At 42.7% G+C, this 18,035-nt stretch overlaps 1 protein-coding gene across 1 annotated transcript in view; it reads right to left on the bottom strand.

The window, feature by feature from the left end:
* Positions 1 to 333: 333 nt before the first annotated feature.
* Positions 334 to 18,035, bottom strand: part of COL4A6 (collagen type IV alpha 6 chain) — a 140,681-nt gene continuing 122,979 nt past the window's right edge. Inside the window, exons 27-45 of the mRNA XM_026089504.1 lie at positions 17,112 to 17,120; positions 15,932 to 16,102; positions 14,730 to 14,873; positions 14,322 to 14,447; positions 13,826 to 14,007; positions 13,500 to 13,563; positions 12,887 to 12,961; positions 12,357 to 12,464; positions 11,502 to 11,609; positions 11,005 to 11,076; positions 9,812 to 9,937; positions 9,326 to 9,442; positions 8,351 to 8,512; positions 7,255 to 7,353; positions 6,833 to 6,979; positions 5,056 to 5,172; positions 4,178 to 4,369; positions 3,661 to 3,947; positions 334 to 3,120 (exon numbers count right to left, since the gene is read on the bottom strand). Of these exons, the coding sequence (XP_025945289.1) occupies positions 2,860 to 3,120; positions 3,661 to 3,947; positions 4,178 to 4,369; positions 5,056 to 5,172; positions 6,833 to 6,979; positions 7,255 to 7,353; positions 8,351 to 8,512; positions 9,326 to 9,442; positions 9,812 to 9,937; positions 11,005 to 11,076; positions 11,502 to 11,609; positions 12,357 to 12,464; positions 12,887 to 12,961; positions 13,500 to 13,563; positions 13,826 to 14,007; positions 14,322 to 14,447; positions 14,730 to 14,873; positions 15,932 to 16,102; positions 17,112 to 17,120 (2,567 nt within the window). The 3' untranslated portion in view covers positions 334 to 2,859. The remainder of the gene's footprint in view (positions 3,121 to 3,660; positions 3,948 to 4,177; positions 4,370 to 5,055; positions 5,173 to 6,832; positions 6,980 to 7,254; positions 7,354 to 8,350; positions 8,513 to 9,325; positions 9,443 to 9,811; positions 9,938 to 11,004; positions 11,077 to 11,501; positions 11,610 to 12,356; positions 12,465 to 12,886; positions 12,962 to 13,499; positions 13,564 to 13,825; positions 14,008 to 14,321; positions 14,448 to 14,729; positions 14,874 to 15,931; positions 16,103 to 17,111; positions 17,121 to 18,035) is intronic.

Genomic DNA, 18,035 nt, shown 5'->3' with positions numbered 1-18,035 from the left:
TCTTAATTGTTGCTTTTTGACTTGTTGCCTTTTGAAATCTGTTTTGGTAAAAGTGCCTTAATTCTACAGGTTTATCAGAACAGCCTGTGCAGTTTTATTTCTAAGGCAGAGTATCTCTCTAGTAGCCATTAGAAAAACAGTTAAGGAGAATTAAAGGCAAAGATCTTTTAATCCATTCTAAAGTTTTTACTACCAAACAGTCCCCATTATGGTCAGTTTTGTCATGTTCGTGTAACAAAAATGAATCACACAGTTTCATCTTCACCAATAAATGACAACAGAGAGAAATACTGAATGCTGTCTCCTCTCACTTGCACCTCTTGACCAGTGCTAGCATGATTTCAAAGAAAACAGTTAACCAGACCATAGTTACATCTTGTTTGCCATCAATGTTTATTAACCACAGTTTGGAAATGAAACACTTACTTACAAAATAGCATATCATTTTTCTTTCTCCCCTTCAGGGATTAGCTGCATTTTTTTTTTAAACAAAGCATTACCCCTTAACTACTGTTCATGTAACAGCTGGAATTACTGCCCTTCACCCTCTCCTCCCCCCTAGACAAAAATGAAGGTGAAGCCCCCTGCTCTGAGGAGCTTGCAGTCTCAAGGAATAACTGCTTAAAAAAAAAAAAAAGTTGGTGGAGCACAGTATACTTATTCCATCCCCTTCCCCAGCTCTTAGATATGATGTAAACACTCTTCAGGGAGGAGAGCTTGGCCTTGTGGGCCAAGAAGTATCCTGTAGTGACTGGAGTAAACAGATCTCCAAAAATCAGGCTGAATGGAAGAATGGCTGGAGACCCTGTGTACCTGATCGAGAAAGGCGATGGGTAAACAGGGTGGGAAGAAGCCGAGGTTGTTGAACGTGATGGAATTTTGGACATTGATAGCAGTGAAGCCAGGTTATTGCACTAGAAGCAATTCCTGAAAGATGAGTAGCACCTAAAATGCATAAGGCCCTGATCCTGGAAAAAAATATTAACTTGTATTTGCATGTATCCATGTTCAAAAATAAAACCAAGTCCCTGTAAACACAATACCTGATTGACAGCCCTTCTGATAGCACCAAGGGAGCACAATGTGGGAAAGTACAATGAATTTTTCAGCCAGTTATTTGTGCAAATTTTCAGAAAGTAGGGACCTTTGCTSTGCAGACTGTTTTAAAGTTGCACTTGCATAACCCAAGCTGTAAATACAGTATGACCTCTCTGTGCAGGGACAGCTGAGAAGCAGATTCGATGCCCTGCATAAATGCATTATTACTCTGTAGCATTAAAATACCTTAAAGATATTTGCAAAATACATACAAACAGTTGAAGATCTTTTGCAAGTAGAAAGAAGTTAAATGAAAGACTAAATTGTTCTTCACAAATTCTCTGCTCATCTCCACTGTGGCTCAGCTCTAGTATRTGCAGAGCTCTGACCCTGATCCAGGAAGATACTACTATATTATGCATGTAAATAATTGTTAAAAGTAAAAACATTACATTAGCTGCTTAAAATAAGCATGTTCTTAAGTACTTCGCTGGATAGAGACAGACTCCTAGACCCTCGTAAACCAAGGTGATAGCGTAGTTGCAAGGCACTTTTTTTCAAAGGCCTTGGAACGTTCGTATAAAAAGATTTCATGTGCTTTGCTGTAGAAAGAGAAGCTGATAAGAGTAACAACTTTAGCTCAACTGAAATAATTCACAATATTAGCATACTTTTTTCATGGCTTTCCCTCAAAATATATTAGGAAAATACAATTAGTGGCACTTCTCTTTGATTATGCCCTGAAGGAGAGTGTGACAATGTAACAGTGCATTAGAAATAACATTTTTTTTAAACTAACAGAATTAAAGCCCAGAGGAAGAAGAATACAACATACAGTGATTTTAGAAGTAAAAAAATGTACATCCTATAACTGCTTGTTTCTATGTTTGCATAAACTTGCATGCTATCTAGTAAAGCCCCTACTTTTTAAATATACACAGCTTTAATAATTACAAAATAATTGTGCCAGGGCTACCTCAGAAAGAAAACTTACGTTCATTGGAATGAAATGTTTCGGGTGGCTGCATATCATTGACTGCGAGAAGATAAGCAYAACCTTGAAGCAGGCATTTTACTTAGAATGTATTTCAACAGAAAGCTATGAGGAATGCTGGAGATGCTTTGAACTCATCTTCACCTCGGAAATTGCCTTTTTCATTGGGGTGGCTCTTTAAAGACAATGGATGTGACTCTGTATTAGAACTGGTTACATATCACTGGAGCCAAAGACTGTCACCTCTGTTTAATGAGCAAAGCAGAACAAATTCATCTTTGAGTCTTCCTACAGAAGTCAGTTACCAGCCTTTAATGCATAGTATTTCTAAGTCACCGATGATGTATTGATTAATTTTAGCTAGTCTGTATTTCATAGGAAAGTGAAACTTCATTCCCTTACACTAGACCAAATACTTTTTGCAAAAACACTAAGTAAAGCAGAGCCTTTGAAAAGTCTCTCTTGACAATTGATATGTGCCTTGGACAGATGAGTAATGTAATGTGAGTTATAGTTACTCTTTGATCTGAGTAAGAAGCTCACAGAGACTTTCTGAGGTAGCCATGAATGGAAAAAACAAAATGAAACATAAAAGTAAAAGCATAGCACCGTGTTTCATAAAATAGAGGTTTCAGAGCACTGGTTTCTCCTGCCTCTCTGTGAAGTCAAATTCCTGGACTTGACACTTGATTTTGGTAGAATTCTGGCCATCTTGATTCATTCATCAACCACACACAGAACAGGTTTATGCATTTATATTTCTTCAAATCAGTGATGTCTAAACTCTTACGTAGTAAACACATCTGTTGATCTTTGCATTTTTATTACTATAAGTTCTTCATGCACACTTGGCARCGGCTGACCCTTGTTCGAAGCTGTCCTGCTTTCAGAGTTTCTGAGGGAGGTGCACTGACAAACTGCTGCGACTGTTCAACTGTCGTCAGCCAGAAGCTGTATTTGTTTGCAAAGTAATGGCACGATCCCCTAGCACCATTGCATTCAATGAATGGAGTAGCACGGAAATCCTCCAGGCAAGAGCCGGGTGAGACGAGGGACTGACCTCCACCTTCTGCCCCAGCCGCAGTGTGCTGAAATAAAGATGTATATTTAAATGAGTTCAAAGGAACAGAATAGGCAGTTACACAGGGAAGTCCTTGAGTTCCTTTGTTGAAAGGAGAAAAACAAGGGAACTAAAATATACCTTGGCTGTCTATGTGGCTGTCCCTTGAGTCAGGGCTAGAGGTGAAGCAAAAGACTGTACTTGGGTTGAATAGAGTGCAGTGGAGAAAACATTCCAGTGGAGACAGGGATTGAGACAGTGCTGTAGCTTAGTCAGTGTTTCTAYGTTTAAAGGTTTGCAGAACAATGACTATCTTTCTTTGGCAATACAGAACTACTGCGTCAATGCTGCTGTTCAACTTGAGCAGTACCAGTGAGAAGGCTAGCTAAATGGCAACAAACTCGGCTTATAGTAAGGCAGCTGATGAAGAAGAAATGCATTAAGGCAAGAAGCTACAGCRCTCTAGTTTCCTATAAGCAACTTAAGGAATATCAGTTTCAATAGCCTAATTAAAGAGGAGATCTAGAAATGTTTGAAGTTGACTTTGCATTAGCAATAGTTTTCTTACCATAAGGAAGGAGTATCCAATCCATAGGCTGCGCCAGCCCACAGGACACTGCGGGATGGTGATATCCTGGCTGTGCACCGCCACAGCCTGCGAAGGTGCTTCACATACTGAGCAACGACTGATGTACTGGGAGATCTGTACGCTTGCCACTGGCATCATGGGGATGGGAGCAGTGGTGGAGAGCCAGTAGGACTTGTCATTTCGGCTGGCATAGTAGCACACTTCATTGATGTTGCAGTAAATAAAAGGCATGGTGCTGAAGCGAGGCAAACAGGAGCCAGCAAAACCTGGAAGAATTGGAGAAGTGGTCGTACCAAGCGTCTGGCAAATACTCAAGCTCATACACACCAGACGTGAATGGCAGAGCATGGCACAAGTAACACTGCTTATGGTATGGATTCTGGMCAAGCAGACTTCCACCATGTCCTCCACAACTGCCTATGGAACCAGTAAAGACTGTTCATTAGAAAGATTTTGGCTTACTTTCTTTGTGCCTGAGAGAATTCTGTCCACTCACCAAGATCCTGGTTGTGTGACTTTTCCTGCCCCTCCACGTACAATAAGCTGTAGCCATCCCAGAGCTTATTCATTCCTAGGGGACATGGTGGGATTTGGTCTGATTGGCTGTGCTTCACTAAAGTGTATCCAACGCCCACACTCCGACCAGGCATTCCTGGTAAACCAAGCGAGCCCGGCTTTCCAGCGACACCTAGAAGACACAAGAGGAGTCACTGACTGTTACTAATAGGCAGTATGGACATCAGCTGGCTCTATACCTGATTTTGGCATTGTTGTCATTTTGTTAAGTCAGTCGTGTACAATGAAGAGCTCAAGTTTTGATGGCTGTTATATAACTGATTAGACTTTTCTAATTCCAGAAGCAGTCACTTCACAGTAGCACCCACCCCATTTCGACCTCATTTAATTTTCTGTCTTTCCCCAACAATGCTAGGATCCAAGCAGTAGCTCGTATCTCAGCATAACAACTCTGAGGATCTCAAAGGACTAAGCAAAACCAAACCTAATCAATTCATTTCGCTGTAGTGCTCTTAGTGGTGATATTTCTTTGACAGGTCAAAAGTTGTACAACAAATCTGTGTCAGAACCCAAACCTTCTCTCTCTCACTGTGCCTTTCCTCTACCATCCAACCCTCATAGCCATGTTCACTGTGAATACCATACTGCTCTTCCAAGCCTTCAAGATGCCTCCCACATCCACAAAACATTAAAACCAAAAGATGTTCAGGATTGTACAAGGTAGAAGATCATGTACATCCCCTGGTCTTCCTAAGGTAATTAATTTGGTGTTGGGGAGGGTCTCTGCAGAACCTATGGGCAAACRGAATTCTACTGATTGCTTCTTTTTGATCTGCGCTCTCCAAATAATAAAATTACCTTCAAATCCCTGTAGTCCTGGAGCGCCCAAAGGTCCTGGATCCCCAACTATGCCAGGTGATCCAGTTAAACCATCACGTCCTTTCAAACCAGATCTGCCTGGCAGACCTTTTGTACCTGAAATTAAGTACAATCATTACCATCACTGTTTCCTCATTCTAATGCCTTCACTCCTRCTATCAGAAGAGGAATATGTTGTGAGCAGCCATGCTGAGAACTCACTCTTAACAGCTGTAGTTACAAGCAGCTAACTCTATACAGATATTCCACATGATCTGACTGTCAGTTAAATGATCAGGATACACAACTGAACATTAGACAAAGCTGAAAATGCAGCACAGAGGTCTGGAACAGCCTACAGGGATAACTGTGGAAGTTTGTGAACTCTTCTCACTTCTGTCTCACACGATTTCTGCCACAGTGGAAACAGAGACCTCTGCAGGCGGTTGTAAGCAGAAGAAAAGTGAGCTACCTTCCTTATGTCCTGGTTAAGACTTGAAGTCACTCCTTTTGCTTGATTTCACCCTTTTTCAAATTAGGAAATTGGCTTCAATGATATTCAGTCTTAATGTTACATAAAATTAAAGTCTCTAACTTGAATTAAGTTCCCCTTTCTCCCCACCCCAGTATTCAATGATGAGCATTTGACTGACAAATCTTTAAAAAGTCTCAGGGCAGTGAAGGGTGCTCAAAATAGAGGCTTACATTTTAGTGGGAGATCACAGAAGGTGCCTGGCTAGGAACATTTAAAATCCACTCAAGATTGTCTTGATCTTAAACTAGAAAGGTTTGGTATGGACAAACCAAGAATCATAGATAAAGTAAGGGTTTGGAAGTAAATTAAAAAATAATAAAATAGTAGATTATACGGAGACAGAAGGGGTTATGCAATTGCACAGAGTTGGATACTTAACATGTGGTCAGTAACGTGGAAGATTAATATTAGTATAGAGAAATGTAATTGGGAAACAGATGGGTGTACATTTGCATAGATTTTGTAATGATTAAGCATTAAAAATAGCATAAAAGGACGTAATAAGACTTCCCAACGACCTCTCTTTGCACTGTTCCACAGTGTCTGCGACCTGATCGCCTGGCTGGCAGTGTTAAACTCTCTCAACTTTTACTMCCTGCATCTTTATTCGCTGTAGGAACTGATGACAGCCAGGCACCAGCACAGCTCTCTTCAGCACGCTGGGGTTCAAAATAGCATCTAGGGGAAGGACTGATGCTAAGTGAGGGATTCTCTATAGGAGTTTTCATGAATGAAAGAGAATATTAACATTTAAAAACTGCCTAAACGGCAGCTCTAGGAAAGGAATCACTGGGACTTGCTGGGCCTAGTGGATCCTACTGCTGCAGGACCTGATCCTGTACCCACTGAAGTCACTGGCAAAGAGACATAAACTGCAGTGGTACAAACTGAAGTTCCCAGCACTTCTCTGGTTACAGTATTTCATTCCCAAACCAAATCATTCCGAGTGGTGAATCATTCTTGGGACCACTCCATCTGCTAGTACCTAAGCTGGTATCGTATCAGCTACATCACAGGCTGCTGCTCCTAATTCTGAAAGCCTAATTCAAAAACACTATAAAAATACAAGAGAATAATTTAGCAAACACATTCTAATAAATAAAACATGATGATTATATGCATTTTGATGCAGTTATTTCCATTATTAGAAAAACCTGTAAACCCTCCTAGTGGATTTGATAAAGTAGTATTCTCCATGTAGAAGGCCAGCATTTCATTTGATCTGAATGAGGAGCTCTTTACCTGGTTTTCCAACTGGGCCCTGGAATCCAGGATCTCCATCAAAGCCAGGRACACCATCAATCCCTGGCAGACCAGGTAAACCTGCAGGAGCTGTGATTTTTTCTGGCTGTGGGGTTATACCTGGAGCCCCTGGTCGGCCAGGGAGACCTGCACAGTGTAAATAACAGCATAAGTACTCCCCCCAAAATTCACAGCTTTGATTATAATACTGACACAAAGGAGAAGTATGATGAATTAAGATTACCTTAATACATCAGCACTGGGTATCTTTCTGTAAGCAATATGTCAAGCTCTTATCAATTTATTTCAATCTCTAAGATTCCCAAAGTTCCCCCAGATAAGCCCATTAAGGGAGCTCTCATATCTACCCCAGCCTGAACATCTGCTACAAAGTACAGCTCTTCAAATCCTCTGGTACTCACCACGACGGCCCATTTCGCCTTTCAGCCCAGGGTAACCAGGATCCCCGGGAGGCCCATCTTTACCTGGCATCCCCATAAGGCCAGGCTCACCCCTTATACCTGCAAAGACACATGGCAAAAGACCTCAGAGGCTAAGCATGGGGTCCTGATTCTGACCCACAGCTGGGGCGCTGAGAAACACAATGACAGCAGCAATGGGAACAGCATTTCAACTCTGAGATGGAGGAACCGTGACCTTTAAGGAATTTGTGCCCATTTTGATGTCCAGAATGGCTGCAGAGCCTCCAGACAAGAGCTTCCACTGCTACATTATGACCCTTTACTGGAAGTATCCTTCCCCACCCATGGGATAACCCGGGGAAAGTGTCTGGGGAGAACACATCTTTTCTATYTGGAATTCATCTCCATGCACAGCACAAAGGTATAGGGATTTGCCAGCCGCCCACGAAGGCAGAGAGCATACAGTCCTTCACCTGGCGATGGCTCCCCATCCTATCCTGGCACTTGAGCTGTGCCGTTTCTCTGAAACCTTGCTACTAGAGATCTTTGTTACAGTTGCTGTCTAGTTTCCTCTGGCAGGGACCAAAGAGAGCAACATGCTCCCTGCATTAGCCCAGAACAGGATCTCTTAACTCCTAAAACCCTCTTAGTCTCTTGTTGAAACCCAAATCCCCCACATCCACCAGGCTATGCCTCTGAGCATACACAGATAGGAGGGATGGTCCTGCAAAAACAGTATCCCCAGTTCTTGCCTAGAGAAGAGAGAACCACACACAGGGCCGTGAGTGGACAATTGCAGCCAACAAGCCCAGCGCCATTGCATGTGGACATCCTCTACCCAAAAAAACAAAGAGAAGGGAAAAAAACATGAAAGACACATCAAAGAGCACCTGCTGCTGGCCTCATTTTGCTGCTTTTGGAGTTAAAACCTTCGCTGTTCTGGGCTGAAGGGAAGGACTTAGACAACAAACTCAGCTGTACCTACACCTGAACAAGGATCTGTTTCAGAGCAGTCACACTCACCACACCATAGCCATTCATGCTGTCAAGGGGACAGCTGCCAAACCACACCCGGATCCTTTCAAGACAAGATTACCTTTGAATCCAAATGCTCCAGGGAGCCCAACTGGACCAGGGGGTCCCATGTCGCCCTTAATGCCTCGTAAGCCAGGAACACCAGCAAAACCTGGATTGCCTGTGTCACCTTGATCAGAAGCTGGGCCAGGGGGCCCTCGTGGACCTGCAGGACCTGGGAGACCTAGATACAACAGTGGTAATTAGCACAATCTGTTCCTGGGGCAAAGCAAATTCTGCTGCTATTCCCAGTTGGTCATCCTAGATGACAAGCATCGTTTGGGTATCCGTATTTCCAAGGGTGTCTTCCTCCCCATGGGAGGTCCCCAGGTCCCCACTTGCTTATATCCACTTAGGTCCCAGAAATCTTTAAATACTTCTGACTACAGTCCCCTTGCTTCAAATTCTGGGCCTAAGCCCTGCCCCACCTGGTAGCTAGCCTAAACAGTAGCTTCAAATCCTTGGCCAAGGAAAGTCCTAGAGTCCCAGCCTTTTCCACAAGGCTATCAGGCAATGAAGGAGCACCAATGACATCACAACAAATCTGTCCAACTATACTTGCTATCAACCTTAGGGCAGGTGCTCCCTGTAAAACTCTGAGTAGCAATGAAGTTTTGCTGCCTCCCAGATCACATGGGATACTTCTAAACTTTACACAGAGCCTCTGATCACAGCTGTAGGAAACTGCAGTCCAAAATTGAGCTGGGGTCCAAATTCAGACATAATACGCTGGACCTTAGTGCTTTAGCCTGTCTTAAGAATCACAATAGGTGATATGAATGGGGACTAGAGGGCTTTAATAACAGGCTTGAACCAAATCAGGATTCAACAGCAGGAATAGAAACCAGATCCCCTTATGCTCAAGCCCTGATCTAAAGCACCACAGATGATTAGAGTGTCACTACTCATTTTCCCCCAGAGCTCTTCAAAGGAAACACATAAATCAACACAAATCCCCTTAGCTAGTCCACTCTCCTTAAGACGCCTCTCTCCATACCTGAACTTCCATCAACTCCTGGGTGGCCTGCATCCCCAGGTCTCCCGGGTATATCAGAAGGAAGAGAAACTCCAGGTGTTCCTGGCAAGCCAGGCAATCCTACAGGACCAGGAGGACCTAGAATCAGAAATATAAAGTGAGAGAGGAGTAGTATCCAAAGCTCTGCAATGATCTTCAGAGATATGGACAGAATAGTGGCCGAGTGGTGTTTATACTGAAGACAATAAAGAGACTCAGACAATAAAAAGCTCCCCACTACCTGAGGGGAAAAAAAATACTACATTCTGCTGTTTGAGAGAAGTACTGACACTGTAAGAACTATATAACGAACTGTTTCTCAGATATATAGCTACATCACTCATTTAACAGTTACCTGTCAAATTACTGACCATCTCTGTGACTTCAGGAGTTCTCTTTGGTACCTATGCTGACTGTGCAACCCACTACCCTGAACTCCCACCAGGCTTCCAGAACATTGACATTTACCCATGTCTCCTGATGATCCTTTTGTTCCAGGGAATCCCAAAGCTCCTCTGCCAAAGCCTGGAGAACCTTCTTCACCCTTTGGACCTGGGAGACCTGCAGGGCCTTTCAGTCCAAGTTCACTCAGACCTAATTACACATAGTTAAAGAAGGTAAGAGAGCCTACTCAAACTGCCTAACATAAGTTAAATTGTTACACAAGCTGAGCTGAAACACAAAATTAGTTATTCACCACTCTCTCTGCTGTTTTCAGTAGAGCACCAGAAAGAGTTCTTGTGCCTGATGTGCTACTCCAGTTGTGAAGAGTGAATTTAAACAATCTGTAAGCTGCTGAGAGAGAAGTACATGACCTAGTCTTCCCACAAGCTCTTGCACAAGGATGTGAACATAGCACTCATATGACAGGATTTGCCTGACATCCTGCGTACTGTGCCTCTCAGGAGGACAGAACATTGAATCAGGCCTCTGGTCTTTAAATAATCTAGTGGGCTTCATGTTCCAAGATGGAGAGATCAGTTCGCACAGACTACTGCAGAAGGACCACACTGAGGCATGAGCAAATACTAACCAACCCCAGGCAGGAAAACTGTGGAGAATCTCTATACTCTAAATCATTACCTTCCGAAAAAGAATGTTCCAAATAAAGAAAACACAGGTATCATTTCAATTTTACAAACCAAAATTATTTTGTCTAGTCAGCAACAAAGACCACTCTGGATTTCTTTCATTTGTACAGTAAGAAAGTACCACTGTCATACATAAAATACCTGCCACAAATTTTATGCTATCTGTGCTATGGGCAGCAATATGAGAGCTATGGACAGCAATATGGGAGCATGCCATCCTTAAGCTCAACTCAAAGCAAACCTTTGATGCTGTCCCCCTAAATCAAGCATCCTTTAGAAATGGAAGACTCATGATTTCATCCAGTTGACTTTCCAGCAGTGACACAGTCCTTCAGGAATTCAAGGAGAACCAGCACCAGAGAAGACTCTTCAGTTCACGGGCCACATCCTGTTCTTACTGGCATTAAAGAATTTGGTCATGCACACCCAGTATCCTGAGGTTTTTCTTCATATTATAATTAAATCCAGAACTGGGTGAAATGAAGCATTTTTGTGAGGAATGCTGCTCTCATGATGGACCACTGTATGCATATCCCCAGCTATGACCCTCCTACTACACATCTCTTTTACCTGGTGTTCCAGGAGACCCTTTTGTGCCTGGCAAGCCATTCAGACCGTTTAAACCCGGAAATCCAGGAAACCCTGAAGAGACATTGGGAACACTTACGTAAGTGAACAAACRAGCAAATAATCTAGTTAGGTGAAATGCGTAAGATGTTTCATGCAGACTACACCATGTGTTAGAAGCCTGACACACAGGGGAACATAGTACGTAATATCTTCCTTCACATGGGCCCATTCATGGAAACTCTTCCTACTGCTCTCACTGGTTTTACCCTCAGTGAACCCTCTAGTGATCCAAATCAAGTGAGAGCCTCTCCCGTTCCAAACACTCCTCTGCTCATTTCTAGCAGCTGGTGCCTGCACTAACATTGCCAAGAAATGAGCTGATTTCCCACGCACAGCTGGCCCACACATAGCGTGCTGCCTGCCTGCTGTGATACACTTGGCTGAAACACTGTTTTTTYGACCCAATTTCTCCTCCCATGTGCGGGCTCCAGATATACCTTTGGGCCCTGCTGTTCCATGAGCTCCAGGGAATCCAGCAGATCCTGGCTGCCCTGGAGGTCCTGGTGGCCCAGGGATTCCTCTCGGTCCAGCATTTCCAGGGATTCCTAAAAACAAGCAGCAAAATGTCCCTGTACAACACATCCAGGCTGGAACAGCTCACAGCTCTGTCTTGCAGCTTCCGATCCTGCACTTAAGAGGGTGAATAAACTACTGTTTAGATAAAGCAAAAGCATATCCAAACTTCTCCTCACTACCACTGCTAGCATGGTGCTAGTCAAACAATTTATTTGATAGCTTTTTTTTTTTTTTAACCATAGCAATGACATTCTCCATCATCCACCAAGTGACAGACTTGAACAGTTTACATACTGAATAATTAATTCAACTGATTTCCAAATAAAATATTACAACAGGATTTTTCACTGTTCTTCCATCTTGGTAACAATTTGAAAATCTGCCTGCTAGTTACACCACTACCCAAGATGCTTGTAGCTGTCTTCTTGGGTAGGTTTGGGTTTAGAGAGGGAACAAACTGAAGTGGTGCAGTGGAAGATTTTAGAGCAGCCCTGCCCACAGGCAGCTGCAGAGAAGCCGCTATTGCTTGTCTGTCATTGAGGTCTTCTTTATTTGTTAGAGGAATTCCTTTGGGTTTGGAGTGTGCAGGATTCACCAACAATTGACGCACAGGATTGGTTGCTACAGGACAAGGTGACACCTTTCAGAGGTGTCAAAGAAAATTCAGTGCCAATCTTCCTGTTTAAGCCTCAGCTGAGACAGGCCAACCAGAGCTAATGAAATGACAAGGTTGTTCCACAGCATGAACTGCAGGACTTAAGTGCCTAGTCCAATACCTGCTGGTCCTTCTTGGCCAAGATCTCCTGGGCCACCTTTGAGTCCATTCACTCCAGTGCTTCCTGGGTATCCTGGTTCACCTTTGGGCCCTTCTCTCCCTCTCTCTCCTGAAAGGATAAAAGCATACAGCATAAAAACATACAGTATGCTAGAGCACAAGTTAAACTGGAGGCAGGGCTGAAGAGAATAAGAAACTCTTTAGTCTGAGGCTGCAGCACTTGTGTCTGCTCTACCATGGTCTGGATTCTGGACCAGACTTTCCAGATGCCAAACACCAGTGCCAGTTCCCAAGTTCCTGGTCAAGAAGTGAAGTGGGACCCAGAATTACAATTGGGCTGTTCTAGGACATGTTCGTTATCATCCAGGTTTGCGCTCTGTCTGGATTACAGACTCCTCAAATATCACTTAAAGAACAGGACTAAAATGTTTCAATTTACAGATTAACAACCACCCCAAACTGGGCAATGYCATCCTAGCCTATTCCCTAGAATTTTGCATTCCTGAAGTGAGCTCTCAAGGGCTATTTCACCTGGGAATCCAGAGTCCCCTCGCTCTCCCTTTGCTCCAGCACTGCCAGGAACACCAACAGACTCTCCCCGTTCACCTGGGGGGGGGGGGAAAAAAGGATGAGGAAGCCATTCCACAATTGATTGTGGAGAGCAGCTTTCAGGGCTGCTCAGTAGCCTTGTTTATGAAAACACACTTTCACTACACTTCAAATCCATGGAGTAAATAAAGACAAGAGTAAATAACGTGTCTGAGTTTAGAAATGCCTTTAAATAGCAATGGATGCAAATGCACACAGGGTATAATAAGACAAACATTCACGGGTAATTCCACAGCATCCTGCCATTTGTACTTTTGATGCAAGCACATCACAGAGAAGGGTGCCTCTTGTACTGTTTGACATGTTTCACATCGCGCTGTGGCCAAGATTTCAAAGGAGCATAAAGTATTTAGGCACTTGGCTTGTGACCGACCTCATCTGAATGAGGATTCATTCTCCTAGTARGGAGACATCTACTTCTGAGTCAGTCACTGGAGAGCAACAGACACTTCTAGAACACTACTCATTCATTTTAGCCATAAATCTTAGGACTGTGTGTACTGAAAGAGCATGAAAACTGTGAAAGATTTCTTACCCTTTGGACCAGGGAGGCCAATAGTCCCTGGGAATCCAGGTGTTCCTATGATGCCATCTGAACCCTGAAATTAAAAACCCCAAACTAGCCTTTGCTTATTGTTCCTCCTTGTCCCAAGCTAGGGTCATGTGAGATAACAAATAGACAGCAAAGATGTAGCAAAGATTATCCAAACTGTCATTCATCCGTATGAGACAAGCAAAAGCAAATTTATTAGGAAGTTTTGTAAGAAAAAATCCTGCCAGCTTCTGCTGCTCTGCTACAGAAGCACCAATTAGAACACAGGATTTTCCTAAGCACGTTGAGAGAAGCTGAGACGTATTTACCCTCTCTCCTGGCATTCCTGGGAATCCTATGATGCCAGCTGTACCCTTCTGTCCTGGCAGCCCAAGCCGTCCAGACGGACCAGGGAAACCTGGGTCACCACGAGAACCACTCTCTCTGCTTGGTGACCCAGTTGGACCAGGGAGACCAGACTGTCCATGGCTGCCTGGGAATCCTTTATCACCTGCATATACACATAAAAGAGTATGATTCCGCTTCATAATACAGACATTCAGCTCATTTGGCCAACTAACTTTGTACCCAAAGCTCCCTTTAAAGAAGAGGAAGAGATGGCAATAGCTCTGCAGAGCAAAACTTCAAAGAACTGTTTTCTCAAAATTCAGAGTTGCCATATGCAAATCTTGCTGGAATGTGAATGACAGAATGGAAAATAGTAATATTGCAGGCTCTGTCAAAATGGTAGACCACATTCCATTGAGAGTAAACACAGTTCCTGAACAACTAATACTGCCAGCTTATTATAATGCTATTAAATACCTCTAGGTCCAGGGAATCCTCCAAGTCCAGCTAATCCAGGCTCCCCTTTGTCTCCTTTGAATTGCAGTGCCTGTTCTGAAGGCCTAAGAACAGGGAGACCAGGCGGACCTACATCACCTCTGTCACCTGAAGAAATAAAGAAAGTCAGATGCAATAAGAATGCCTAACAGAGAAAGTGTATAACACTAGAAGCCGGCAGACAAAAACAGAACTGCTGAGCATCTTTCATGTCTCCAGATATCAGTTTATCAAGTGATGCCCAGCACCTTTGGGAACCAGGCCAAAGTATTTCACAGGGAAAAACATAACACAGTATCTAGAAGAAAACATCAAATACGTATACATCTCAGAAGGGCCTCCTAATCCCTCTACTACACAGCCAGCAATTGCCTTTCAGCTGTTTCTCACCTTTTTGACCTTGGAGTCCCAGAATCCCAGGGCTTCCTTCTCCTCCAGCTGTGCCAGGAGTTCCTTTAAACCCATTCACCCCAGGGACACCAGCCAGGCCTGGCATGCCAGGGAAACCAAGCAGGCCAGGAGATCCCTTCTCACCTGTACAGAAAACATGAAAAACAAGAGAGAAAATCAGTTCCTTCCAGTACCCTGCATATCCACCTAGCTGGCAGGTAGAGGCAGGATGGGTCTGGACAACCACCCAAATCTGGGCRAAAAACTTAATGGTGGAAGCACAGCATGGCCACTGCTGCTGTGGGTCTTCACTCGTGATACTCTCAATCAGCACTTTTCAGTTCACCATCAAGAGCATGGTCCCGCTCCCACTGGAGCACAAAACTCAATTGATTTCCAAGAGAATGACATCCAGTTACATGGCTCTATTACCCTCCCCCCCAAATAACATAGAATTCTCAAAATAACTAACTATTGTATTGGTACTTAATAGCTATACATATTGTAAAGTTTTACTTCCTGTCTGGTTTATACTACATTCTCTCCCTCCTATGATATTCCCTTTACTTCATCATTTCCTTCACCATTCCTCATTTTTTCAATTTTCCTGTCTTTCTATCTTGATTTTCATGATCCTTTGTCCATAAGGATAGCCACAAAATTATCTGTTTTCCCAGCATCAGTGTTCCCATACAGAATTTCATATCTACACAGTACTTTCTTCTGTATCCATGCTGTTGGGCTGAGGAAAGATATATGTCATTCTCAGTTTCTACATTAATTTTTACCTTTCAAAAGAAAGGATACTACTGAACAGAGCTTTCTGGTTTATCTACATTTCAAATCAAACATCATTTCTGCAGTATCTCTTCCAGAACTGTTATCTTCTTGACCATGAGCATTAAGCAGTAGTACAGACACTACTAACCAACCACCACAAACCAACTTGGACACCAACTTGGGTGGTTGTTTTTGACTGGTAGTTTCCAGAAAAAAAAACGATAAATTCTTTGCCCAAGTCCTTTAAGATGAACCCCCTCATGACCATGATTTGACAATTAAATCCGTCAGTGATAAACCACACTCAGAAGTGAAACAAATGCACCCCAACACTAGCTGGGACTTCAGTCACTTCTGACAAGTAGGGCCTAAAATCTATACTAACTGTAATCTGAATCTATTTTCCTAATGGATATGCATACCTTTTGGCCCAGAGAAACCTGGACGTCCATCTCGACCAAAAGGCCCAGGTGGCCCTGAGAATCCTCGTTCCCCAGGAGATCCTGGAGCACCATTGAGACCTGGGAAGCCTTTCATACCAGCAGGGCCTTGTGGACCTGTATCTCCAGCTAGTCCTTTGACTCCAGGAAGTCCTGAATCAATATAAGCAAGAACTTAATAGATTACGTCAGACAAACACTGGGAGAGTTTTGTGGGCTGTTTTTCAAACTCTTAAAACACAGGATTGTTTTTAATATGACAAATGGACTTGAAGGCACATGCAGCCTACTAAGGCATAAAGTTTAGAACTGCAAAAGCATTAGTCATCTAATAATAAAATACCTATGAAGAGGGTTACTGCCTACATCACTACACAACTGGCAAGAGTGAAACCCCTTATGATGATCCATTTTTGTCTCCTTTACCAGACACTAAAGTGTAGAGCACTAGGTCTTACCTTTATCATCTAGGCAGCCAAACCAGGATGGGGAGTATCATTAATGCCAACTTCCACTACCTACCACATCCTCTGGGTGAGCCAGAGAGATCGATTGGAGAGGCTTGTTTTAACAAGTTTCTTTTCCACCTCTGCAGTTAAAGTGTTACTTCTTAAAAACAAATTGCTTACTAAGGGAACAAGCTTCTGATTGTGCTGTCATAAAACCAACACCATGTGCATTCAATTTTTCCTCTGAAGGATTCAAAATGTTTCTAGCTGCATTTGTAACTGTTTAGAATTTTAAATAAAGGCTCAAACCATTGAAAACAGAATGCTCAGATCCAAAGTGAGGAAGAGTGGAAAAAAAGCCAGTGGCTTCTGAAAAACGGCATTTGCATCAGTAGTACCCAATATATGAGCTTTGTGGTACCCAGAACTTAAACGCTTTAAGCTATACTTCAGTATTTTTTTAAGCAGAAGATGAAATAGCTGCTTTATTTAAGAAGAAAAAGAAAACGTATACTTAAAATCTATGCATTTTAAGGATTTCCTTATGGGTTTCAGGCTTTGATACCATCTGAGCATTCTCACTACAATGGTTCTTTGCCTTCTGGTTTGATTAGAAATAATAAGGGGTATCACCTATAGTCAATGCAATTCTTGTAGCATTGAAAGCTAGGTTGTTAGTCCATGAGCTTTTATGCTACACTGCATTTTCTCACCTTGACAGCCTATGTGAAGAACCCATAACCAAACAGTGTGACATCAGAAATGGAGAGTTGATGATAAATGGAATAGAAACATGGTGAAGGAAAAAACAGATAAAATATGTAAACAGAAAGAACAAGGATACAAAAGAAATTAATGATTTAGAGAGAATACAGATGCAAAAATCTTAGTCATTTGGAGTTTATCATCCTAGCAATTGAAGGTTTTAAAAATAGTTGAAGGAAAATCCAAAACTGTAAAATAATAGAGAAGCAAAAGACATATCAACATTAAAATAAAAATCTTAAGGCATTCATTCTCAAATGAGGTTAGTGCTTTCATTTATCTGCCTGTTGTCACTGTGTTCCAGCACTGTGTTTCTGTCAAAAGGGAAGGGTTATTTCACAGACCATGATCCACTAATTCCCAGGTTTCTCCTTGCTTGGTTCTCCAGTCTTGCATATACTGCTGTCATGTAACACTTTAATCAGTGCAGCTTGAGAGATACTGCTCTACTCAAGTGTTTATTTTCCCCATAAGGAGAAATGGAATAATTTTCTCTTACACCCCCATGGCTGTAGAAGACAGAATAAGAAGCTTGCGCTGAGAAAGCCAACAGTTTTTCAATCTGCCAAAGCCGTATTTCAAGCAATCTTATACATTAGAAATTAATCATCATGACAATGGGAAAGGAAGATTAGTCAATGATACAACCAGCATGTAAAAACAGAAATGTTAAGAATATCAAGACATTTAGGATGCTTTCTCCTGTCTTTCTGCTGTGCTTCTTATAGCCCATGTGCACCATTTCTAGGCAGAAGTCTAACAGTTGGAGGCCAAAGGCTCAGATTCTGCACTCAGTTACCCCTAACCAGGGGCAGGAGTTCCCTCCTAGCAACTGCCAAATCTCTCCTGCGCCTCCTTGACATTGTAGTGTT

Source organism: Apteryx rowi, unplaced genomic scaffold (assembly GCF_003343035.1).
Source record: "Apteryx rowi isolate R43461 unplaced genomic scaffold, aptRow1 scaffold_82, whole genome shotgun sequence".
NCBI classification, from domain to species: Eukaryota; Metazoa; Chordata; class Aves; order Apterygiformes; family Apterygidae; genus Apteryx; species Apteryx rowi.
Note: the sequence above shows the minus strand (reverse complement) of the source record. Positions and strands in the feature narration are given on the sequence as shown.